The sequence below is a fragment of the Drosophila montana genome, unplaced genomic scaffold, assembly GCF_035044405.1.
Source record: "Drosophila montana isolate Dmon_TW-CO22-7 unplaced genomic scaffold, ASM3504440v1 contig_1761_1, whole genome shotgun sequence".
NCBI classification, from domain to species: Eukaryota; Metazoa; Arthropoda; class Insecta; order Diptera; family Drosophilidae; genus Drosophila; species Drosophila montana.
The window spans coordinates 1,140,155-1,164,285 of NW_026996690.1; the positions used below are offsets into that span (position 1 = coordinate 1,140,155).

At 45.2% G+C, this 24,131-nt stretch overlaps 5 protein-coding genes across 7 annotated transcripts; 1 reads left to right on the top strand and 4 right to left on the bottom strand.

Moving 5' to 3' along the window:
- Nucleotides 1-157: 157 nt before the first annotated feature.
- LOC135441043 (GPI ethanolamine phosphate transferase 1) lies at nucleotides 158-2,848 on the bottom strand. The gene is made up of 2 exons (XM_064700487.1): nucleotides 2,038-2,848; nucleotides 158-1,975 (listed from the first exon to the last, which is right to left on the bottom strand). Exons 1-2 carry the CDS (start codon nucleotides 2,768-2,770, stop codon nucleotides 198-200), a joined length of 2,511 nt encoding a protein of 836 aa, XP_064556557.1. The 5' UTR covers nucleotides 2,771-2,848; the 3' UTR covers nucleotides 158-197.
- Nucleotides 2,849-3,254: 406 nt separating this feature from the next.
- Nucleotides 3,255-6,544, top strand: LOC135441042 (GPI ethanolamine phosphate transferase 1). Its single transcript, XM_064700486.1, has 2 exons — nucleotides 3,255-4,096; nucleotides 4,513-6,544. Exons 1-2 carry the CDS (start codon nucleotides 3,319-3,321, stop codon nucleotides 6,429-6,431), a joined length of 2,697 nt encoding a protein of 898 aa, XP_064556556.1. The 5' UTR covers nucleotides 3,255-3,318; the 3' UTR covers nucleotides 6,432-6,544.
- On the bottom strand, nucleotides 6,537-12,301 carry LOC135441040 (probable multidrug resistance-associated protein lethal(2)03659). 2 transcript variants are annotated; one of them, XM_064700484.1, is made up of 8 exons: nucleotides 11,996-12,301; nucleotides 11,756-11,899; nucleotides 11,125-11,210; nucleotides 10,529-10,688; nucleotides 10,097-10,463; nucleotides 8,436-10,042; nucleotides 6,735-8,373; nucleotides 6,537-6,665 (listed from the first exon to the last, which is right to left on the bottom strand). In XM_064700484.1, the coding sequence occupies exons 2-8, from the start codon at nucleotides 11,830-11,832 to the stop codon at nucleotides 6,630-6,632; spliced, it is 3,972 nt and encodes a 1,323-aa protein (XP_064556554.1). In that variant the 5' UTR covers nucleotides 11,833-11,899; nucleotides 11,996-12,301; the 3' UTR covers nucleotides 6,537-6,629. The 2 variants fall into 2 exon arrangements, with proteins under 2 accessions (XP_064556554.1, XP_064556553.1); XM_064700483.1 differs by having other exon boundaries at nucleotides 11,756-12,301.
- A 428-nt stretch (nucleotides 12,302-12,729) lies between these two features.
- On the bottom strand, nucleotides 12,730-17,491 carry LOC135440993 (probable multidrug resistance-associated protein lethal(2)03659). Of its 2 annotated transcripts, XM_064700424.1 has the most exons (7): nucleotides 17,400-17,491; nucleotides 16,884-16,969; nucleotides 16,659-16,818; nucleotides 16,234-16,600; nucleotides 14,633-16,173; nucleotides 12,937-14,575; nucleotides 12,730-12,874 (listed from the first exon to the last, which is right to left on the bottom strand). In XM_064700424.1, exons 1-7 carry the CDS (start codon nucleotides 17,474-17,476, stop codon nucleotides 12,839-12,841), a joined length of 3,906 nt encoding a protein of 1,301 aa, XP_064556494.1. In that variant the 5' UTR covers nucleotides 17,477-17,491; the 3' UTR covers nucleotides 12,730-12,838. The 2 variants fall into 2 exon arrangements, with proteins under 2 accessions (XP_064556494.1, XP_064556495.1); XM_064700425.1 differs by lacking the exons at nucleotides 16,659-16,818; nucleotides 16,884-16,969; nucleotides 17,400-17,491 and having other exon boundaries at nucleotides 16,244-16,300.
- A 704-nt stretch (nucleotides 17,492-18,195) lies between these two features.
- Nucleotides 18,196-24,061, bottom strand: LOC135440965 (probable multidrug resistance-associated protein lethal(2)03659). The gene is made up of 7 exons (XM_064700386.1): nucleotides 23,422-24,061; nucleotides 22,517-22,602; nucleotides 22,285-22,444; nucleotides 21,859-22,225; nucleotides 20,171-21,798; nucleotides 18,475-20,113; nucleotides 18,196-18,415 (listed from the first exon to the last, which is right to left on the bottom strand). The coding sequence occupies exons 1-7, from the start codon at nucleotides 23,496-23,498 to the stop codon at nucleotides 18,380-18,382; spliced, it is 3,993 nt and encodes a 1,330-aa protein (XP_064556456.1). The 5' UTR covers nucleotides 23,499-24,061; the 3' UTR covers nucleotides 18,196-18,379.
- Between the last annotated feature and the right edge of the window lie 70 nt (nucleotides 24,062-24,131).

A 24,131-nucleotide genomic window follows, 5' to 3' on the forward strand; every position in this document is an offset into this window, starting at 1 on the left:
TGCGCGATGTGAACAGCCGAGCACTAAGAGATGACATATCGTTCGCCTTTGTGCGAGTGCAGCATAGCATAAATATCGATAGTGCGATAAGTGTCAGGTGTCGATTTAACATTAACAGAAGTATGTTATAAGTTAACAGATCTTTTCCGCGCGCATATTTGGGGCTAACATGAAAATGAGTTTAATAGTTAATTATTTTAATAAATGTGCACATTCCATTTGGGCAGCTGTGGCGTTTCCATTGTGTGCTCGCCCAGCATAAAATGCGCCAGATAACACAGCAGCAGCAACAAAAACGGTAATGCTTGTACGAAACTAAAATGGAGAAAGCGAACCAAGTCCTCCCACCAGATGTATCCAGAGCGCACATGAAAAAGGAAAACAAGCGCCATGACATTGCACATGATGAGCAGCCTGCGGAAGATTTCTTGTCGATATGGCCAAGCAATCTCGCAATTGGCACAAATGATGCAGAGCAGTAGCAGAACCGGCAACAAGAGCTTCAGAGCAATCAGGGCTCCATTGACCAGCATCGAGTAGCAGCCAAAGTTCGCAAAACGCATATAGAAGCGAAATCTGTCCACTGCCTTTATGTTGCCAATGACAAACAATGAGTAGCAACTATAAAGCAGCATGTACATTGCCAGCGTGCTCTTCCGCTCGATTCCAGCGCCGTGCTCCTGTTTAAGGCGCAGCGCCAGCTGCAGTTCCATGGCCAACAGCTGTATGACCAAAGACTCGTAAGATGTACAGATCAATGTATACAACGTGCTCAAATTGTAGACGACGACCTCGAGGCCCTGTTGTCGATAATACGGATAAAACACATAGCACGCATACGCACGGGCGATCAGGTGTAACATCCGCGCCTGCGAACTAAACAGGACGTGCAGCGCAGCCGTGAGCAGCACCAGGCCATTGCAAATCAACGAACGTCTGTGCAGGGCCGAGGCCCAGTGCAGCGAGCGACAGACAAAGGGACGTGCAAAGGTAATCAGAAGACTAACCAGAAGCCAATTGCGCTGCCAATAGCCCAGCGCCGGCGGCAGCCAGGATAACGCTGTTAGCGCGCAGACGTGAAATAACCAGAGATAAGCGCTGCGGGAACACTGCACAATTGCGCAGCGATTGTGGTAGCAGGCGAAGCCTAGGTAAACGAGCGCTATGAAGCGGCGAAAAAAGAAGCCAACGACGCAGCAAAGCGCCAAAAGCATGGATAGCAGCTGGTGCCTGGACAGGCGATACTCTACGTTTGTTTCCATCGCCCGCGCCCAAAGCAGCGGCGGTAGAAGCAGCAAGCCGCTCGTGAGCCAGGGCACACGCTGCAGCAGCACAAACAGAAGCAGCAGAAGCATGACCAGACGCAACAGCGCCCTGCACAGCAGCAGCTGCAGACTGCCCCAACTGGCTGTTGGCACGCCGCACAATTGCAGCAACCAGCCCAGGAAAGCACATGCGCTGGCCAGCAGCAATCCACGACGATAATAATGGACATAGTAATCGATGCACTGCAGCACCGTGGGCATAAGATTGCCGCTGTACTCCGTCAGCGTGAGGAAGCGTTGCTGGCGCCACAACAAATTGGCGTTGTTCAGGTATGACTTTAGCAGCTGTTCGTTAAGCCAATGGCTGGGCATCAGGTTGGCCAGCAGACCACGTCGATGTTGACTCAAGACGCGCTGCGCCTGGTTGAGCAACTGCTGCGCATTGTTGTATGTGGCGTGTGCCTCATGCATGCTGGCATTTAGCAGACCCGCGTACAGCTGGCCACGATTGTGTACGGGCGTCGGCAGACCCAATAAACCGCTCATTAGCGGTGTCAGCTGTATGGACTCGAGGATGTGCAGCGGCAGGCGTTGACCCAGTTCGTTGGCAACAAAGCTGCGACCTGGACCGGCAGTGATATGGGCCACACCGGCGCCCCAAATTACAAATGGTGTCTCCAGGTCCTGATCGCTGCTGCCATTGCTATAACCTGTAATAGAGAGTGCGGCTTGAGCGGATTTGCCTAGTTGCATCTGTTGACTGGTACCTCACCCTTCTCTGGTCTGCCATGATCGGACGTCAGCAAATAAGCGGTGCGTTGATCCGGAAATGCACGTTCAAATCGCTGATAGATGGTCCAAATCCGACGTTGCGTATAAATGAGCTGCTCCTGGTACATGCGGAATCCAGTTGCCTCCCGCAGGCTTAGCAGCTGCACAAAGAACACCACGCCCTGGAGCTGCTGCAGCTTGGACGCCTTGTATCGCAGAAAATTTCGGACTGCTTGAAACGCCCACTCGTCCAGTTTGTAAGAGCTAATGCCCAGGCCCGGTATATCAGGCGGATGAGTATACACTTCATGCACAGCCGGAAAATGTTGCAGTAGCTCCGCAGAGCCCCAGGCAAAGCTGCGTGTGCTTCGATTGAAGATGGTGTCCGAGGCGATGCCTTGCAGTCCAGCCAGATAATCCTCGTATCGACCCGAGAAGAGCGTCAGATGCGCCGATCTGCATTTGCTGGCCACACGCATACGATTTATACCCACCTGGCCCTGATGCAGAAAGATCTTCTTCAGCTGGGGCACATTGCGGCAGCGTTGTTCAAAGAACGCCTTGGCGCTGAGATCATCGATGACGAAGACCACCAGGCGATCGGCGGGCGCATATTTCAGCAACGTTTTTTGCGGCTCCAAGCCCGTCAGGATCGTCGACTGAAAGTAGATGACGTACACGGAGCACAGCAGCAGCAGCTGCACAACGAATGCATGTCCGTAGGTAATCAGCATTTTGAAAAGATTCTGTTTTAAATTTCTTTGAGCTGTCAAGAACTAATTTGTCAGTTTTCTTAACTAGGAATAATTTGAGAGCTAGGAAGGAATAATAGGCTAGGCCTAGGATTTATGTTCAATATCAATCAGTCAAAGAGCTGGCGAGAATTGGCGCCAATTTTTTGGGGGCGCCCCGTAAAATGTTGCTCTGGATACTTTTGGTTTCATCAAACTTTTCAGAGCTAACAAAACTTAATCAATCCTTTAGAGTCTGCTTCTAGTGGACTTTTTATATCGAACCCGCCTGAGCATGCAAACAAAATTATAGATCTTTTAGATCAGCTTAGAGCAGCTGGCAGCTTGGGTATGTATTGCGACAAAGCTAGCTACAGGGTATTTCCTAGTCGGTCACACTCTAGCGTGATTTGTGTTTTATCACAATATGTTTTTCTTGAAAGAAAGCAAGCCTTGAACTTTTGCCTAAGGCATGAATTCAACTAATATATAGTCAATCATTAATATATCACCTATGTAAAAGTACTGTTTTATTTATTGTTTTTTCAAGAATGTGGAAACTTTCGGCTCTGTTGGTGCATATACTGCTGCTCGGATTTTTGACGCTGATCTATTACAAAACATCGATAATCAATGGCATGCGACCGCAGGCTGCGCATCGTCATTTGGGCTTGGAGCCGCCAGCAGATCGTCTGGTTATATTCCTTATCGATGGATTGCGTGCCGAATCATTGTTCCGGCAGAATTTAAGTGCCGTGCCGCAGCTGAAGAATATGTTTTTGGATCGGGGCCTGATGGGCATATCGCGTGGCCATGCTCCAACCGAGACGCGTCCGGGCCACATTGCCATCTTTGGTGGCTTCGACGAGGATGCTGCGTCGGCTATGACGAACTTTAAAAGCAATCCCACGGTCTTCGATACGGTGCTTAATCGCACGTCGGGCGCCACGTGGGCCTGGGGCGCCAAATCTGTGCTGCAGTTTTTTAAGCTTTTACCTGACGGTGGAGTGCCAATAAATTTGGATATGCACACCCCATTGGATTTTACAGAAAGCTATCAACGTCAGCAGTGGACCTACGATAAGGTGCGCAAATTGCTGGACAACCTGGAGTCTGAACCTGCGGGAAATAAGTTGTCTGCGGTTTTCCTTGTGGACTTTGAGAATATTCATGGCGTTGGAAATGCGTCCAAGACAAATAGCAAGGAGTTTTTAAAGGCTATCGACAATACAGAAACCGTTGTTAAGCTATACGATTTATTTGAGCACATCTTTGAGGACAGTCGCACGGTATACCTTCTGACATCCGATCATGGCATGACCGACAAAGGTAGGCACTCGTAACTTACTAACTTTAATTTGCGTTCAGTTCCTTAGCTTGTGCTCGTTGTAAACTTCATGGTTAATTAAATTTCTTTCAGCATTTACTTAGATAATTTTGCTAAATTTGTTAATTAAATAGTTGCACCCGGTCCGTTTCATATATATTAAGAAACTAAGCTAACAATGCACATGTTAAAATGCCAGCTAATATTACTTGCTTAACATCAACCGTGCTTGCAAATTTCATGCTAACTTTAGAATTAACATGTAAAAATGCTGAAACTATTATTGCTTGCAACTTTTAACAGCCTATTCATTCATCGTGCTTGCAACTTTTAGCAGACAGTAACACTTTGTAGAAGTTCATGTTAACTTTACAATGAACATGCGAAAATATCTTCTATAAATATGTCGCTCCTGTAGGTACTCACGGCGGCGACAGTCAGTTTGAGATCGAGACGCCCTTCGTCTTTTGGGGCGCTGGCATCAAACGTGTGGAGTCTCCCACTAGCGGAGTCCAGTTGGTCAACAGCGATGGCTTTCCGATGCAATTGCAGAAACTGAAGCAAACACAGCTGGCGCCGTTGATGTCCGCCCTGATTGGATTACCGCCGCCGATGAATAATCGTGCCATGTTGCCGCTGGGCCTGATGAATGTGACCGTTAAGTACGAGGCGTATTCGTTGCATCTGAATGCACTGCAAGTGCTGGCGCAGGCGGAGCGCGTGCTCGAACTGAAGCAGCGTAGTCAGATCTACAGCTGGTTGCCCAGATTTGAGCGTCTCGATCGACGACGCATACAACAATATAAGGAGCAATTTCACAAGCAGATGCAATTGGGCTGCTGCGATGAGGCGATAATATGCAGCCAGGAAATGATACATTTGGCATTGGAGTGCATCGAATACTACAGGGTATACTATCGCATACCGTTGGCGGTGGCCTGCCTGGCAACCTATCTGGGCTGGTTCTACTATTTGCTGGCCAAGCAGACGCGCTCGATGAGTGCGCCCAAACAGAATTGGATTAGCCCAACCAATATAATGCTTCTGCTGCTGGAGATTGTGGTGTTGCTCGCCTGCTACTTGGATCGGGTGCCCTGCTGCATCAGCTTCTATTTGCTGGTGCCGCTGCCCGCTTGGATGTTTGCGTTGCAGCAGCGTGGCATGAACAGCGGCTGTGTACGTGCGCCGATCATTCAGCTGGCCTGGATTGGCGGCACTGTGGTACTGCTGATTGGCACCTATTTCTTCCAGCAGCTCATTTCGCTGGGCTTTTTGATTATGGTCTGTGCAAACAATGGACGCGCCTTTACCCGCGCGCCCAGGCTACGCTTTTGGTTGTGGCTGGCGCTGGTCGCCCTGTTGACTGGGTTTACGGTGAAGCGTCCCGATTTTGGACACAACAGTCCGTATTTACTGTGCCTGAGCATGCTGGTGACAATGCTGCGTCCACTGTTGCTGAGCGAGCGGCACGCCTGTCGCGTTTGGCTGATTAATGGCGCCGCCTTGCTGCTGGGCGCCTACCAGGTGCATCAGCGACTCTGCAAAAAGGAGCTCTGTCCAGTGCTGCAGGTCATTGCCTGGGGCTATGTATGCTATGCCCTTATCTCTATACCCTATAGTGATACGAAGACGCCACGGCATCGTGTGCAGCTGATACTCTTTAATTTGAGCACCATATATACATTGACGAGCCTCTCGTACGAGTCCATGTTCATGCAATTGCTGTGCACAGAGTTTTTGCTGGGTGTGCAGGTGCACGAGGATTATAAGCAATCGGCGGTTGAGGACAGCGAAGAAGACGATGAGCAGACACCGGACAAATCGTTGACGCCCGAGGGACACATAAATAGAAGCTATCGCTATGCTGTGCTTATTCTAATATATGCCTATTTCTCTATGATTGGCACTGGAATGCTGCCGAATATAAATTCGCTTGATGCGAGCGTTGCCCGCATCTTTGTAAGCGACTGCTCCATGATTTTAATTGGCTTCATCTATGTTCTGAAGCTAATGATACCCATTATTATCATCATGTCCAGCATGTATGCCTTTTGCGCTCATGCCCGTCAGAATCTCTGTGGCATATTTATCTGTATATTCCTCATCTGTGATGTATTGTGTCTATACTTCTTCTTCTTTGTCCGTAACAGTGGCTCCTGGCGCAACATACGCGACTCTCTCTCCCAGCAGTTAATTGTGCATGGCCTGCCCATGCTGTTGGCAATATTCTCATGGCTACCCAAGCAACTGCTGAGCGCCATACCATTAACGATGCTGCCCATGCTGCGCTGGAAGAGCGCTATACATTTGGAACAGCCAGGTCAAAGCCAGGCATAAAAATCGGTTTCATCACTCAATTTGAATGTTTTGAAAATTTAAGTATTTATGTATTGAATAAAATTTGCCATCGGTTGGATTACCATTAAATTGAAACAATTCATGTATCTAAAGATTCTGGGATTTATTAAAGTAATCTTGAAGATAATACTTTAATTGGCTTATTTTGATTTTAAATGCAACAACAAATTTTTTATCTTAGGCAGTTTTTAGCTTCTGTGATTCCAAATGGGCCTGTAAATGATAAATGAATGATGGGAATTACTTATATGCATGTTGATACCCATATAATTGGTTATTTACCTTCTCCGCAACTTTAAGCAGATTTTCGAAACTGCTCTGTCCCGTCTCCATGACCATACTGTGAAAGATTTTCGTCTCGCATTCTGTTAGCAACTCGTAGGGTGAACCAAACTCTACCATCTGACCCGCATCCATGACTATAACCTTGTCTGAGTCCATAATCGTGTTCAGCCGATGGGCTATTGTCAGCACTGTGCACTCCCTGAACTTATTCCTTATTGTCGCCTGGATGAGCGCATCTGTCTGTGGATCCACATTGGCTGTGGCCTCGTCCATCACCAGGATACGATTCTCGCGAAGAATAGCGCGTGCCAGACACACCAATTGTCTCTGGCCCACACTAAAGTTGGTGCCGCCCTCTGAAATCCTGCTCTGTAGTCCACTTGGAAGCTCGCTGATGACAGGCTTCAGCTTGACCTCCTCCAGTGCATCCCACAGCTTATCATCGCTGTACTCCTCAAAGGGATCCAAGTTGTAGCGCATGCTGCCGGTAAAGAGTAACGGTTCTTGCGGAATAATGGAAATTTTGCTGCGCAGGTCGTGAAGTCCCAGTTCTCTGGTGTCACGACTGTCGATGATGATGGAGCCATCATTGTAGGAGAGACGGAAGAGGGCGTTGATGAGCGAGGACTTGCCTGCACCCGTGCGACCTACTATGCCCACCTTTTCCATTGGCTTAATCTCGAAGTTGAGAGACTTAAGTATATACTTGGACTCTGGATCAGGGAAATACCGAAGACTGAGATCGTCAGCTACAATTTTGCCCTGCTCTGGCCATTCGACCGGCGGCTTCTTGCTTGGTTGGGATTCAAACTCGCCTTCTGGCTCAATTTCATCATATTCCAGGATGCGCTCAACTGCAGTCATTGTGGTGTCCAATTCGGCGGATTGTGTCATGCCATACTGCACCATTCCCGCCAAGCTCATTGCCTGGGTTATGGCCAGCCCAACCTCACCAGGGTTGGTGGGCGGATTAATAAAGTAGTTAAGTACAATTATGATAGTGTATAAGGTGCAAAAGAAGTCCACATAGTAGCCAAAGGCACGACTCGTGGACAGAAATGTGTAGTAGCCGGAGCTATGCAGATCCTGAAGATTATCGAACTCGGCAATAAGCGCCTTCTGTGCGCCCAATGCCCTGATTGTGGTCAGTCCATTAAGTGAGGTGCTGAGATGGGAATAGATGGGAGATCTGGCAACTGCCTCCAAACGCTTCACATCTCTCGAGGTCTTAAGGTAGAATTCTCTGATATAATAGAAGATAACACCCAGCACCAATGTCAGTAACAAATAATAGGGATTGGTTATGCAGATGACCACTACGACACCAGCCAATAAGAGAAAGATTTGCACAACATCCAACAGAATGGTTGGCAAGACTTCATCAAGTTGTCCAAGATCCTTCGAGAATCGATTCAATATACGACCAGAGGGATTTGTGTTAAAGAAGTACATAGCTGCTCTGGCAATGCCACGGAACATGGAATTATGCATCTCTGTGGAGCTGCGCCTGGCCATCGAATAGAAGATAATTGGGCGCATTACGCTTAGCACAATTGCAGCCACATTAAGCGCTGTGAAGTAGTACATGTCGACGGGTTCGTATGTCGAATCTGCGTTGTTCTTATTTTTGTTAACCCTGGGGGTAAAGAAAATATCGTTATTCTAAGAGTACACTCCAATAAGATCAGCAAGACTTACCAGTAGGAGAGAAAAACATCTGCTGCTGAGGTCACAACTTGTGTGCCCACACATAGAACGATCATAAAAGTTATCAGGAACAAGCCACTGCCTGCTGCAAAGTATTCCTTATAAAGACCTAGGCTGACTTTGCCCTCGACGCGTGTCTCCTGCGGTACCATGGCCGTGTCCTGAATGACCGAATCAGCCAGGGAGCTCAAGGAAGCAAAACTCTCATTGCGTGAAGCCTGACGGCTGGTTTTTGAGTGTAGGCTAACACGATCCCCAGCATCGCTCTTTTGGGTTTCCAGTGCCTTCTCATCTGCCTGGTTGATATCGGTCAAGAGCTGTGCAAAGTCCAAGCCACTGTGCTGCATCGTTGCATAGGTTCCCATTGCACTGATTTTACCCTTTTCCATGATAACAATCAGATCGGCGTGCTCCAGAAACTGCAGCTGATGTGTTACCAATATGACCAGCTCGTTTTTTAGATACCCTCTCATGCACTGGTCAAACAGATGACGACCCACGTGCGTATCCACAGCACTGAGTGGATCATCCAGCAGGTAAATGTCCGCCCTACGATACACAGATCTTGCCAGACTGATGCGCGCCTTCTGTCCACCCGAAAGAGAAGCTCCTCGCTCGCCAACAATCGTCTTATCACCCTGCGGAAGTAGCTCAAAGTCACGTTCTAAAGCACACTTCTTGATGACTGTGCGATAGCGATGCTTGTCCAGGGTTAATCCAAACAATATGTTTTCACGGACAGTTCCAGTGAAGAGCCAAGGCTCCTGAGCTGCATAGGAGAAACTGCCGTTGACTTTAAGGCTGCCTTTTTCACCAGGCAGCTCGCCGAGAATGGACTGTATCAGACTGGATTTGCTTGCGCCGACGGGTCCAATCACCGCCACGAGCTGTCGGCGACCCAATTTCAGATTGATATTGTCCAGGGTGTTCTCTGTGGCGTTGGTGTCCCACTTGGCATAGAACTGGTTAAACTCCACGAGCGTCTCCTCATTGCTATTACTTTTTGCCTCAACTCCATTGTCATTGTTGCTCAGTGTGCCATTTTTCTTATCGGTTTTCTCGTTAGTAAAACCAGGCGCAGTTATTGCATTCGATTTGTCTAGCACCTGAGTCTCATCCCTTAGCATAAAGGTCTCCAGACGCTTAATGGACACCGTTATCTCTGCTAGTTGCGTAATGCTAAGCGGGAAGAAATTGGTGACCGCTCGCTGCAGCAGATTGTAGTAGGCCGTTATGAAGAAGGCCTCGCCGGCAGTCAAGACGTTTCCTAGCAGCACAAACCCCACCAAGCTGACAAAGGTAAGGGTACGCGACAGGCACATGCCAAAGGCAATGAGAACCCCGCGTATATAATTGACTTTCTTGATACAGATCATCTCCTTGCGTCGCATGAACTCAATTAGCTTGCCGAGTGGCTTCTCCCATGCGTACATCTTGATCACTTGGATGCCGGAAATAAATTCGTTCATCATTCGCACCCGCTCGTCCGTGCGTAATGCTGTCCGGAGACGCAGCGCAGATGTTTTCTTTGCTAAATAGGCTTGCATAGGCAGGAACAGCAACATTACGGCGACGCCAAAGAAGGCGGCAACTCCGATCTGTGGTTATAATAATGTAAATAGATAATTTCGAATACGACCGCATTTAGTTACCTTTTGATACATAAAGAATGTAACCACAAACAGTTCCAATGGAGCCAGCCATAAGAAGTGTACATTGACGAGAATCATATCAAAGCGTCCCACATCGTTGGACAGCAGATTCACCACCTGGCCTATCGATGTATCCCCCAGAGCTGTGTGGCTCAAGCGCAGCGACTTCCTATAAACCAGACTGCACAGTGCAACGCGCATTTTCATGCCCAAATGGAGCAGGCCGAGAATAAACGGATGTCCAGTAACGACGGAGAGGACAGAGGCAGTCATGAGGCCCGCTGCGTATAGCTGTGCTTTAATGGGGTCGGGATCTTCGCCCGAAAAGTATTGCATTATACCATACAGGCACATGGGCTGCGTAACCCTAAAACAAGTCTCTCATTAATATATCTATATGGGTTGCAAAGGACCGTGTTGGGGTCTACTTACTTTACTATGAACTCTCTGACTCCCAGCAGCAACCCAGTCATAAACAGATGCCAACCAAACACACGTATCACAACGCGCCCCAAGCGTGGCTGTTTCTGTTGAGCCGATCTCTGAATTGCTTCCTCATCCCAAGCCGCGCACAGGCGGTCGCCAAGTATATCTGTGAGAAGGGAGCAATATAACGAAATCAACTCTATGTAAACATCACATCAAGATATTTATATATATATATATATATACGTATGAGAAAGTTTCCAGGATATCAATCGTAACAGCGAAGATGTCTATTTAATAGCTCATTCTCGATCTGCCTGAGACAGTCTACTTTTTCTAACATACTTGAAATATTCTAAGCCAATCGATAGTATCGCAACGGACGACAGTACGAAGGAGTTAAATTGCTATCAGACTAAAATGAACTAAATTCGGAGAAAAAATGCAACAAGAACTAGTTACATTTTAAAATTTAAACGTTTTTTGTGCTCATTTAACAGCAAAATTAAAAATAATTTAAGATAAATGCAAGTCATTGAATCTTATAAATTTCATTTATCTTTATCTTAACACCTTATTTATTATCTTATGGCATGCCTTACCTGATTTGTGTTCTTTTAGCGGCCGGTATAGATCTGGTTGCTCCAGGGTCTTCTTACGGCCCTTGAATAATACCGGAAAGACAAAGCTTTACGATGCCATGATACATGCAGATATAAAGATAACGTTAATATTTTATGGTGTCAAGTAGAAAAAAAAACACATTTTAATTTGATGGAGGCCTTACAGACAAGCAAATAGCAACAAAAAGATAACTTATATATTTTTATATAATATACAAAATGTGTATTGAATTCATAGTTAACGAAAATATGCGCCAATAACTTCGCTGTTTTTGCACATTATCAGTGCAAAAAATCATAAATTATATATACATACATCAATCATATATGAGTACAGGGTATCTGAGTGTGGACTATATTTGCAAATTCACACTTACGTGCAGTTGTTTTATGTTGTATTTACATACTAGATACCTCAACATTTTACTACAAAACTTATTTGTATATTTTAACACTCTGAAAGATAAGATAATGGTATATCATGCTCAATCATTTTGTTCTGTTAATGATTAAATGATATTCGGTGGTTCAAAAAAAATGTTTTGTCATAGTTGTCAATCTTATATCTAACGCCATAAAACCAACATGGCTGGTGAAATTGCAGACTCACCAGAGCATAAGTTCCGAAAATGGGTTGCTCCGTTCGCGCGGATTTTCTGGTAGCTCATCTGCTTTAACTGATTGCATTTTGGTTTTTTTCTTTTTTATTTACTCCGACAAGTAAACCAAATACACTTTACACTTGTGTACAAACCTATAAGTGTTCAATTGCCACAAATCACACATTCAATTATTCGCTTCGATATTCTTTGTATATGTATGTATATATATTTTTATAGTTTATATATACCCTTGTTTTAGTTTGATTTTCTCAGCACACGAGGTTTGCTGCGCGAGCAACTCAGTTCTGTGGAATTTTATTTTTACAATAACGAAAATTTTCCACTGTGCAGGTTGCTTGCGCCAGAGATGCTGCCGCTATATGATGGACGATTTGAATAAAATCTGTAAATCTGAAGTACTCAATGAAACTAACACACTTTTTATACATATAATGAATTACATCACACAAGGAAATTATCAGATAACAATATATGTACATTTAATTGTTTTTTAAGACACTATTTATCGAATTTCTCCGGCGTCTATCCACACACAGCTGTTCACTCTCCGGCTGACGAACACGTTCTAAATCACAGCTGACTAGCTGGTCCCTTTTATGGGAACAGACAACTGTTGCGGTTACTCTTTCGCTCTCTTTGGAACTTAAGCTCTCTCGAACGCGTGTGCTTTTATTATGCGCTTTACAGTTTATGGTTATTTCTTGGTCGGCGCTATTTTATAGACTAACTGCAAAACTTATTCAATTCATTCTCTTATTATCTGGATAATAAGATAAGATAATGAAATTAAGATGAACATACAATTTTCTATGTAAATAAATTTATAATTTGCATACTCAGTTTCCACGCATGGCACTGTTAACTGCTTTGCTAGTTATTTTGTGTATATTTTATTGAACTGCTTTATTGTAGCGTTGTTAGGAAATCGGAATACTGAAATAAATTTGTCAATACTCGGACATTATTAAGGAAGTTTCAATTCAGTACTATTTAATAGTTTGTACATATAATATTTAAAATATCAAAAGCATTCACTTAAATATCTTTTCTAATCAATAAAACAATTCCTTCTAGGCAGCTTTTATTTTCTGTGATTCCAAATGAGTCTGTTAAAGAAATTTAAAAGTTACTTATTTGCATATTGACGCTCGTAAAGTGGATTACTTACCGTTTCCGCTACTTTTAGCAGACTATCGAAGCTGCTCTGACCCGTCTCCATGACCATACTATGAAAGATCTTCGACTCGCATTCTGTCAGCAGTTCATAGGGTGAGCCAAATTCCACCAGCTGGCCAGCATCCATGACTATAACCTTGTCTGAGTCCATAATCGTGTTCAGCCGATGGGCTATTGTCAGCACTGTGCACTCCCTGAACTTATTCCTTATTGTCGCCTGGATGAGCGCATCTGTCTGTGGATCCACATTGGCTGTGGCCTCGTCCATCACCAAGATACGATTCTCGCGAAGAATAGCACGTGCCAGGCACACCAACTGTCTCTGACCCACACTAAAGTTGGTGCCGCCCTCTGAAATCTTGCTCTGAAGTCCACTTGGTAGCTCGCTGATGACAGGCTTCAGCTTGACCTCCTCCAGTGCATCCCATAGCTTGGCATCACTGTATTCCTCGAATGGATCCAGATTATAGCGCATGCTACCCGAGAAGAGCACCGGTTCCTGGGGTATGATCGAGATTTTGCTGCGCAGGTCGTGAAGTCCCAGTTCGCTGGTGTCACGACTGTCGATGATGATGGAGCCATCATTGTAGGAGAGGCGGAAGAGGGCGTTGATGAGCGAGGACTTGCCTGCACCGGTGCGACCCACAATGCCCACCTTTTCCATGGGCTTAATCTCGAAGTTGAGAGACTTGAGCACATATTTGGACTGTGGATCGGGGAAATACCGAAGACTGAGATCGTCAGCCACAATTTTGCCCTGCTCTGGCCATGTGATTGGTGGCTTTTTGCTTGGTTGGGACTCATATTCGCCTTCAGGCTCGATCTCATCGTACTCCACGACACGTTCCACCGCTGTCATGGTGTTCTCCAGCTCCGCAGATTGTCGCATGCCCCACTGTACCATTCCAGTCATGCCCATGGCTTGCGTAATTGCTAATCCCACCTCACCAGAGTTTTCGGGTGGGTTGATGAAGTAGTTGAGTATAATTATCACAATGTACAATGTGCAAAAGCAGTCCAGGTAGTAGCCAAATGCACGATTTGTAGACAGGAAAGTGTAGTAGCCGGAGCTGTGCAGATCCTGCAGGTTATCGAACTCGGCAATAAGCGCCTTCTGAGCTTCCATGGCTCTAATCGTAGGGAGTCCATTGAGAGAAGCACTGAGGTGGGAATAGATCGGAGATCTGGCAACTGCCTCCAATCGCTTAACATCTCTCGAGGTCTTTAGGTAAAACTCTCGAATATAATAGAAAACGATCCCCAGAGCAAGAGTTAGGATGAGATAATAAGGATTAGTTATACAGATAACAACAATAATGCCCGTTAGTGACAGAAAGATCTCAATCACGTCCAGCATGACGGTGGGCAGGATCTCATCTATCTGCCCCAGATCCTTTGAGAACCGATTTAATATCCGACCGGAAGGGTTTGTGTTAAAGAAGTACATTGCCGCTCTGGTAATGCCACGAAACATGGCGTTATGGAGCTTTGTGGAGCTGCGCATGGCCAGGATATAGAAGAGCATAGTCCGGACGAGGGTGAATACTATGACGGCTATGTTAAGGGCGGTGAAGTAGTAAATATCGAGGGAATCCGAGTCTCTGTCTGCGGCGTTTTTGTTCTTGTCAACCCTGTAATTAAGAAACATTAATACAATCGTCTTATATGGAAGAGAGATAATATATTACCAATAGGAGAGAAAAACATCAGCTGAGGAACCCACAATTTGTGTACCCAAGCAAAGAAATACCAGAAGACTTATGAGGAACCAACCACTTCCTGCTGTGAAGTACTCCCTATAGAGACCCAAGCCGATTTTGCCTTCCACCCGAGTTTCCTGGCAAGCCGTAGGCTCCTCTGGAGCAATAGACTCGGTCAGTGAGCTTACTGAATTTATACTGTCTGTCTGTGATGTCTGTCGGTTAAATTTCTTATCCAAGGAGTCACCAGCGTTTTCATCGAACTCCCCAATGGCCTTGTTGGGACTGGCTAAGAGCTGTGCAAAATCCAGGCCACTGCGCTGCATCGTTGTATAGGTTCCCATTGCACTGATTTGCCCTTTATTTATTATTACAATGAGATCCGCGAGCTCAAGAAATTGAAGTTGATGTGTAACCAATATGACCAGCTCGCTCCTTAGATACCCTCTCATGCACTGGTCAAACAGATGACGACCCACGTGCGTATCCACAGCACTGAGTGGATCATCCAGCAGGTAAATGTCCGCCCTACGATACACAGCTCTTGCCAGGCTAATGCGCGCTTTCTGTCCGCCGGAAAGAGAAGCTCCCCTTTCGCCCACGATCGTCTTATCTCCTTGAGGAAGAAGTTCCAAGTCATTTTCTAGTGCACATTTCTTAACCACTGTGCGATAGCGATGCTTGTCCAGGGTTAATCCAAACAATATGTTTTCACGAACAGTTCCAGTGAAGAGCCAAGGTTCTTGAGCGGCATATGAGAATTTGCCATTGACTTTAAGGCTGCCTTTTTCACAGGGCAGCTCACCGAGAATGGATTGTATTAAACTGGATTTGCCTGAGCCGACGGGTCCAATCACCGCGACTAGCTGTCGGCGACCCAATTTCAGATTGATATTCTCCAGGGTGTTCTCTGTGGCGTTGGTGTCCCACTTGGCATTGAATTGACTGAATTCAACAAGGGATTCTTCACTGTTTTTGTTTCGTATCACATCTCCGTTAAGCACGAACTTGTCTTTATCGGTCTCGCTATCCTTGAGCTGCCTTTCCTCCCGATTCATAAAGGTCTCGAGACGTTTGATGCTTACTTGAAGCTCCATTAATTGAGAAATGCTCATCGGAAAGAAACTTGTTACTGCCCGTTGCAGTAGGCTGTAGTAGGCGGTGATGAAGAAGGCCTCGCCGGCAGTCAAAATGTTTCCTAGCAGCACGAAACCCACCAGGCTGACAAAGGCAAAGGTACGGGATAGGCACATGCCAAAAGCGATGAGAATACCACGTATATAGTTGACTTTCTTGATGCAGATCATCTCATTGGAACGCGTAAGCTCCACAAGTTTGCCAAAAGGCTTTTCCCAGGCATACATCTTAATTACTTGGATGCCCGATATGATCTCGTTCATCATTCGGACGCGCTCGTCCGTTCGCAGGGCCGTGAGCAGGCGCAACGTTGATGTCCTTCGCGCCAGGTAAGACTGTAGGGGCATAAAAAGCAGCATCAGAGTCACGCCAAAGAAGCAGGCGACGTTAATCTGCAATAGGATATAAGTAGGATATTATTGAAACAAATCCTAGTTCCATCTTCAGTTTACCTTTTCATACATTAAATAGGTTACTATAACCAATTCCAGCGGGCCTAGCCATAAATAATGTATATTGGATAGGACAGAATCGAAGCGTCCCACATCGTTGGACAGCAGATTCACCACCTGACCTATCGATGTATTCCCCAAAGCTGTATGACTCAAACGCAATGCCTTCCGATAGACCAGGCTGCAGAGAGCTACGCGCATTTTCATGCCCAGATGCATGATGCCCAGCATACAGGGATGACCTGTGACCACGGAAAACACAGAAGTTGCTATAAGGGCCACCGCGTACAACTGGCCCTTAATTGGATCCGGATCCTCGCCCGAGAAGTAGGCCATAACACCAAAGAGGCAAATGGGCTGGGTAACCCTGGAAGAAGGAACACGTTGAGCAAATGATCTTAGGAGTCTTGAGAACTATTACTTACTTGGTTAGCAATTCTTTGGAGCCCAATAGCACACCAGTCACAAATAGATGCCAGCCGAAGGTGCGCGCCACAACGCGCCCCAAGCGAGGTGGTTTCCCTTGAGCTGATCTCTGAAGTAGTTCCTCATCCCAGGCGGCGCACAAGCGATCTCCAAGTGCATCTGATGATTAGCTTGATAGCTATTTAGCTTTAAATTTAGTTTTAAAGTTATATTTTATATAATACCCGATTTGTGCTCTTTCAGTGGCCGATATAAATCTGATTGTTCCAGTGTCTTTTTGTGGCCCTTGAACAGAACGGGAAAGACAAAGCTGCAAGTTTTTGTCGCTTCGAATAAGTAACATAAAGATATTTTATTTCATTCATGATTTAAGCCGCAAACAAACTACACAATAATAAACGTTGTCTTATCAACAACGCGCCAAATTCAAAATGTATTTCAAATACGTCACACTTCTTTTTTTAAAAAGTCTGTGGGAGTGTCGTCAAGTCGTCAAGGCTATTAAATATTATAAGAGCACTCGTTTTATTGGAGACCCGGCTGATAAGATATCAAACAAATAAATACTATGTATATGATTTGATTAGCACCTCGGTGGGAAACTTAAACCAGCCTTGAGTCATATTTATTTGGGTGTTTTCTATAACACACTTGTGTATCGATATAGAATTTAAATACATAGTCCAATTACCATTATTGACTCATCAACAGACCAATTAACCGCGAACAATTGGACTCACCAGAACATGAGCTCCGACAATGGATTGATACGTTCTCGCGGATTCTCCGGTAGCTCATCGGCTTTCAAATGAGGCATTGTAAATGCTACTATAAATTAATTCACTATAGTTATTTACATACAACTAACCAGTTAACCAGTTGAGTATTTATTTGAATTTTTTATAATGAGTTAACTGTCACAAACGCGGTTTTAAATCTGGGGAAATTCCACTGTGCTCCAGATGCTGAAGATATCACTGATGTAAGTATTATTAGGATCTATTCTACTATCCAAGAGCAAACAGTTTATATTGTATTTTTACAGATAAATCTGTATTTCATATTATAATGAAACCGTCAAATAAAAAGCAAACATTTTTAGCATTAATTTACTTTCATTAAGAGACCGAGTGTTTGCTCTACGGCCGCGGAATTCGTTCTAATACACAGCTGATCGATTACCGCTTTTTATGTGAACTGCTTGCGCGAGCACAGCTTTTGCTCTCTCCGACGCTTCGGACTTCAACTATGAGTGTTACATCTTATCATAATCAGTTGGACGGCGTTCAAATGGCCTTATCGGTCAGCACGTCTCTTGGAGTCTGGAACGCTTGACAAGTTCAGATAAGATAAATGTGGCACCCATGGTCAGGAACTAAGTAGTAAATATTATTAAATCTGAAAAACCTCAAACAAATTTGGCAAATTTGTCAACTGCTTTGTGCGTTATTTAAATGTGAACTGCTTTCTTACTTATCTCTTTAACAGTTATTCTGCACTGTTACGCTCAGATACGATTTGCACATGTTGTAAAACTTGTAGCTTGGAAAATTTATTTAATCTTAGTTTTAATGTAGCATTACATTCTAAAGTTCGTAGAAATAATACTTTAAGTAACACATAAAAAAAAATCACTTAGAAGCAGTATAATTTCTATGAGACTTATGCTTAAAGCTAGTCAATGAGGTTATTTTTATGACTGTGGAATATTAATTGGATTCTAGGCAGTTTTGGACTTCTGTGATTCCATATAAGCCTGAAATTAAATAAGACGTATTACCACATGCAATTTTAATCACAGGAATGACAATTTACCTTCTCAGCTACCTTTAGCAGGCTATCGAAGCTGCTCTGACCCGTCTCCATGACCATACTGTGAAAGATCTTCGACTCGCATTCTGTCAGCAGTTCATAGGGTGAGCCAAATTCCACCAGCTGGCCAGCATCCATGACTAAGACCTTGTCCGAATCCATAATCGTGTTCAGCCGATGGGCTATTGTCAGCACTGTGCACTCCCTGAACTTATTCCTTATTGTCGCCTGGATGAGCGCATCTGTCTGTGGATCCACATTGGCTGTGGCCTCGTCCATCACCAAGATACGATTCTCGCGAAGAATAGCACGTGCCAGGCACACCAACTGTCTCTGACCCACACTAAAGTTGGTGCCGCCCTCTGAAATCTTGCTCTGAAGTCCACTTGGTAGCTCGCTGATGACAGGCTTCAGCTTGACCTCCTCCAGTGCATCCCATAGCTTGGCATCACTGTATTCCTCGAATGGATCCAGATTATAGCGCATGCTACCCGAGAAGAGCACCGGTTCCTGGGGTATGATCGAGATTTTGCTGCGCAGGTCGTGAAGTCCCAGTTCGCTGGTGTCACGACTGTCGATGATGATGGAGCCATCATTGTAGGAGAGGCGGAAGAGGGCGTTGATGAGCGAGGACTTGCCTGCACCGGTGCGACCCACAATGCCCACCTTTTCCATGGGCTTAATCTCGAAGTTGAGAGACTTGAGCACATATTTGGACTGTGGATCGGGGAAATACCGAAGACTGAGATCGTCAGCCACAATTTTGCCCTGCTCTGGCCATGTGATTGGTGGCTTTTTGCTTGGTTGGGACTCATATTCGCCTTCAGGCTCGATCTCATCGTACTCCACGACACGTTCCACCGCTGTCATGGTGTTCTCCAGCTCCGCAGATTGTCGCATGCCCCACTGTACCATTCCAGTCATGCCCATGGCTTGCGTAATTGCTAATCCCACCTCACCAGAGTTTTCGGGTGGGTTGATGAAGTAGTTGAGTATAATTATCACAATGTACAATGTGCAAAAGCAGTCCAGGTAGTAGCCAAATGCACGATTTGTAGACAGGAAAGTGTAGTAGCCGGAGCTGTGCAGATCCTGCAGGTTATCGAACTCGGCAATAAGCGCCTTCTGAGCTTCCATGGCTCTAATCGTAGGGAGTCCATTGAGAGAAGCACTGAGGTGGGAATAGATCGGAGATCTGGCAACTGCCTCCAATCGCTTAACATCTCTCGAGGTCTTTAGGTAAAACTCTCGAATATAATAGAAAACGATCCCCAGAGCAAGAGTTAGGATGAGATAATAAGGATTAGTTATGCAGATGACAATAATTATGCCTATCAGCGTCAAAAAGACTTGAACTACGTCCAGCATGACAGAGGGCAGAAGTTCATCTATCTGTCCCAGATCCTTTGAGAACCGATTTAATATCCGACCGGAAGGGTTTGTGTTAAAGAAGTACATTGCCGCTCTGGTAATGCCACGAAACATGGCGTTATGGAGCTTTGTGGAGCTGCGCATGGCCAGCCTATAGAAGAGCATAGTCCGGACGAGGGTGAATACGATGACGGCTATGTTAAGGGCGGTGAAGTAGTAAATATCGAGGGAATCCGAGTCTCTGTCTGCGGCGTTTTTGTTCTTGTCAACCCTGGAATTAAGAAACATTAATACAATCGTCTTATATGGAAGAGAGATAATATATTACCAATAGGAGAGAAAAACATCAGCTGAGGAACCCACAATTTGTGTACCCAAGCAAAGGAACACCATAAAAGATATCATTAGCCAGCCGGTGCCTGCTGTGAAGTATTCCTTGTATAGACCCAGACTGATCTTGCCCTCGACACGCGTCTCTTGTGGTGCCATGGCTGCGTCCTGGGCAATAGAATCGGTAAGGGAGCTCAAGGAGCTGAAGCTTTCATTGCGCGAAGGTTGGTTTGATTTGTTTGTTCTACTGCCACGCCTGCTGCGTGAGGCCAAGCTCAGACGGTCCCAAATATCGCCAGCCTCGCTCTCCTGATCATTGGATGCTTCATCGGTCTTGTTGGGATCCGTTAAGAGCTGTGCAAAGTCCAGTCCACTGCGCTGCATTGTGGTATATGTTCCCATTGCACTGATTTTGCCTTTTTCCATGATAACAATCAGATCGGCATGCTCCAAAAACTGCAGTTGATGTGTTACCAATATGACCAGCTCGCTCCTTAGATACCCTCTCATGCACTGGTCAAACAGATGACGACCCACATGCGTATCCACAGCACTGAGTGGATCATCCAGCAGGTAAATGTCCGCCCTACGATACACAGCTCTTGCCAGGCTAATGCGCGCTTTCTGTCCGCCGGAAAGAGAAGCTCCCCTTTCGCCCACGATCGTCTTATCTCCTTGAGGAAGAAGTTCAAAGTCACGTTCTAGTGCACATTTCTTTACCACTGTGCGATAGCGATGCTTGTCCAGGGTTAATCCAAACAATATGTTTTCACGAACAGTTCCAGTGAAGAGCCAAGGTTCTTGAGCGGCATAGGAGAATTTGCCATTGACTTTAAGGCTGCCTTTTTCACAGGGCAGCTCACCGAGAATGGATTGTATTAAACTGGATTTGCCTGCGCCGACGGGTCCAATCACCGCCACGAGCTGTCGGCGACCCAATTTCAGATTGATATTGTCCAGGGTGTTCTCCGCCGCCTTGCTATCCCACTTGGCATTGAATTGACTGAATTCAACGAGAGTTTCTAGATTGCCATTGACCTTTGGCACATCGCCATTGGCGTTTTTGATAAGAGTGCCATTTTCCTTATCATTAACAGCGGCAGAGGCTGCGACATCAATCGATTTGTCTTGGATCTGAGTCTCCTCCCGGTGCATGAAAGTCTGCAGACGTCTGATGGACACCAAAAGTTCCGCAAACTGCCCGATGCCTTGCGGAAAGAACATAGTGACCGTGCGCCGGAGTATGTTGTAGTAGGCGGTGACATAGAAGGCCTTTTCGGCTGTCAAGATGTTTCCCAGCAGCACATAGCCCACCAGACTGGAGAACGTGAACACGCGGGAAAGAAACATGGCAAACGATATGAGAATGCCACGTATATAGTTGACCTGTTTGATGCATATCATTTCTCGGCGCCGCGTGATCTCAATAAGTTTGCCAAATGGCTTTTCCCAGGCGTACATCTTGATCACCTGAATGCCCGATATGATCTCGTTCATCATTCGGACACGTTCGTCTGTGCGCAGGGCCGTACGCAGGCGTAGCACAGAGGTCTTCTTGCCCAGATAGGCTTGAAGGGGCAGGAAGAGCAACATAACAGCGACGCCAAAGAGCGCCGAAATTCCAATCTGAATATTCCAAAGACATTAAAGGAATAATCCTGAATGCCCCCCTCTAGCCCTACTCACCTGGTCATACATGAAGTAAGTGACAACGATCAGCTCCAGTGGCGCCAGCCAGAGGTAATGTAAATTGATCAGCACGCTATCGAAGCGACCAACATCATTCGACAGCAGATTCACCACCTGCCCGATGGTCGTGTCACCCAGTGCGGTACGGTTTAGCCGCAGAGCCTTGCGATAGATCAAGCTGCACAGGGCAACGCGCATTTTCATGCCCAGATGCAGGAGACTGAGCATATACGGATGGCCGAATACAACAGTAAACACAGAGCCCGCCATGAGACCCGCTGCGTAGAGCTGTGCCTTGGTTAAGTCTGTATCGTCGCCCGCGAAGTAGGCCATCATGCCAAAGAGGCAAATGGGTTGCGTTACTCTGAAAGTGGTTACAATTTGAAACGAATGATATTCGGAAGTCTTCGACAAGCTACTTACTTGGTGAGGAACTCCTGAGCGGCCAGCAATAAGCCGGTCAGGAGCAGATGCCAACCAAAGACGCGGATTACCACGCGGCGCAAGCGAGGCGGAAGATTTTGAGCCGATCTGCGTTCAACTTCCTCATCCCAGGCCGAAGAAAGGCGGTCGCCAAGCGTATCTATAGATAGAATTATCAGTATTAATAATATTAATACAGTGTCATGATATGATATCTTGTGGCATCACTCACCTGACTTGTGCTTTCTGAGTGGTCTATAGAGATCCGTTTGTTCCAGTGTCTTTTGTCGACCCTTAAACAAAACGGGCATAGCAAAGCTTCATGGAGACGGCAGAGATATAAAACGTATATAGATAAGATGCATACATTTTAATTGTTAGTAAAGATAGGTAAAGACAAGCAAATGAGCTCTAGTCGAGCGCTGGCCTGACTAGGAGATACCCTATACATAATTCCAAAGTCGGAATCTTCTTTATTGTTACAGAGATATAAAAAAATATATAACTGAGGGGTTGTAAGGAATATTAACAGTAGCTTTACAGAATGTTATTGCAAATATCGTTAACATTTAATGCTGGTGAAGTTAGGAGAATACTGGGTATCTGTTGTGCGCTACTAACTAGTCAAATGCAAAAAATAAAAAGCAACTCATTTTTAAAGGCAACAGTTGTGACGTTTTGTTGTTTAGTGTATTGACATGGGGATCTATTAGCACCTTGGGAGATAACAGTTTTTATGAAACTCATTTTTATATATTTTCAGCAAGTCATTAGAAAAAGTCATATCGGTTTAATGTTGCTATCAAGCTATGCCAAATGCAATTACATATTTTTATGGTGATCGGTTTTTATTAACCCATAGCTACGGCTATGGCTGACGGACGATATTAAAGTTGCCTTAAGTGACAGCCAATTGAATAACTTGAAATACTTCACGCAAATATGTGCGGACATGTATGTGGATATATATATGTATATATAGCTCCCGCTTGGGGTGCTCAACACCCGGAGCCCAGCTCTGACGCGCTAACTATGTAAATTAAACGACCCATTGAATACAATAATAACGAAGTCGAGGCAGTTGTCACGCTGTCAACCCTGTAGCTAACGGTTTGAATCGTGCGGTATACGACTTACCAGAACATCAGCTCCGACAAGCAATTGGCGCGCTCTACGGGATTCTCCTCCAGCTCATCGGCCTTTAGTGATTGCATTTTGCTCTCTTGCGTTTCACTTTAATTGTTCTAGAAATACTTTTCACTTATGTTGTTTTTTAAAGTTATTTTTAAACTTATTTTTTGTATTATTTTTTTTTTTTGTTCGGTTTTTTTCAAATTTGGTGACTTTTTTCGACTTGATTAGCACCCAGCAGCAGGCATTGCAGACACGCGCTTGTCGTTAGTATAATTTATTTAGGTTTTAATAGCGTTTTGCCTTATGGGATACATAGAAACATTGGCATTCAAAATTTTCCACTCATACCATATCTGAACAATCGATAGGGTATTACGAAAACGTTCCAATGAGCATACTGATAGCTTTGTTTTGTTCTCTTCTTGTCTATCAGATGCTGCTACTATAACATTTCTAGCCTTAAACTGATTCACAATATCTTTGGTAGGCGCGCCTTGAATGTGCACAATTCCGATAGCGCAATTTCATCACTGTTATGTACAGATAGATAATAAATTATTGTTTTTGTGCTTTTTTTTTGTTTCACTTATCGAAAATTCTAAGCACTATGTAGATTTATATCTGCTGCGCGCGTTCATTAATGGCACGTTGCTTACGCTCCGAGGGCCGAACTCTTTCTAAAGTACAACTCATTGAGTAATAAAGACTCAACC

What these genes read in the sequence shown, in the direction of transcription:
- LOC135441043 (XM_064700487.1), bottom strand. Translation starts at nt 2,770, where the DNA reads ATGCTGATTACCTACGGACATGCATTCGTTGTGCAGCTGCTGCTGCTG. An exon ending in TCATGGCAGACCAGAGAAGG is followed by an intron (nt 1,976 to 2,037) that starts GTGAGGTACCAG and finishes TCTCTATTACAG; the next exon opens with GTTATAGCAATGGCAGCAGC.
- LOC135441042 (XM_064700486.1), top strand. Translation starts at nt 3,319, where the DNA reads ATGTGGAAACTTTCGGCTCTGTTGGTGCATATACTGCTGCTCGGATTT. An exon ending in TCATGGCATGACCGACAAAG is followed by an intron (nt 4,097 to 4,512) that starts GTAGGCACTCGT and finishes TCGCTCCTGTAG; the next exon opens with GTACTCACGGCGGCGACAGT.
- LOC135441040 (XM_064700484.1), bottom strand. Translation starts at nt 11,832, where the DNA reads ATGCAATCAGTTAAAGCAGATGAGCTACCAGAAAATCCGCGCGAACGG. An exon ending in CATTCTTTATGTATCAAAAG is followed by an intron (nt 10,043 to 10,096) that starts GTAACTAAATGC and finishes TTATAACCACAG; the next exon opens with ATCGGAGTTGCCGCCTTCTT. An exon ending in TGCTTAAAGTTGCGGAGAAG is followed by an intron (nt 6,666 to 6,734) that starts GTAAATAACCAA and finishes TATCATTTACAG; the next exon opens with GCCCATTTGGAATCACAGAA.
- LOC135440993 (XM_064700424.1), bottom strand. Translation starts at nt 17,476, where the DNA reads ATGCCTCATTTGAAAGCCGATGAGCTACCGGAGAATCCGCGAGAACGT. An exon ending in TCCAAAGAATTGCTAACCAA is followed by an intron (nt 16,601 to 16,658) that starts GTAAGTAATAGT and finishes TCCTTCTTCCAG; the next exon opens with GGTTACCCAGCCCATTTGCC. An exon ending in GATGTTTTTCTCTCCTATTG is followed by an intron (nt 14,576 to 14,632) that starts GTAATATATTAT and finishes TCTTAATTACAG; the next exon opens with GGTTGACAAGAACAAAAACG.
- LOC135440965 (XM_064700386.1), bottom strand. Translation starts at nt 23,498, where the DNA reads ATGCAATCACTAAAGGCCGATGAGCTGGAGGAGAATCCCGTAGAGCGC. An exon ending in CTTACTTCATGTATGACCAG is followed by an intron (nt 21,799 to 21,858) that starts GTGAGTAGGGCT and finishes TGGAATATTCAG; the next exon opens with ATTGGAATTTCGGCGCTCTT. An exon ending in TGCTAAAGGTAGCTGAGAAG is followed by an intron (nt 18,416 to 18,474) that starts GTAAATTGTCAT and finishes ATTTAATTTCAG; the next exon opens with GCTTATATGGAATCACAGAA.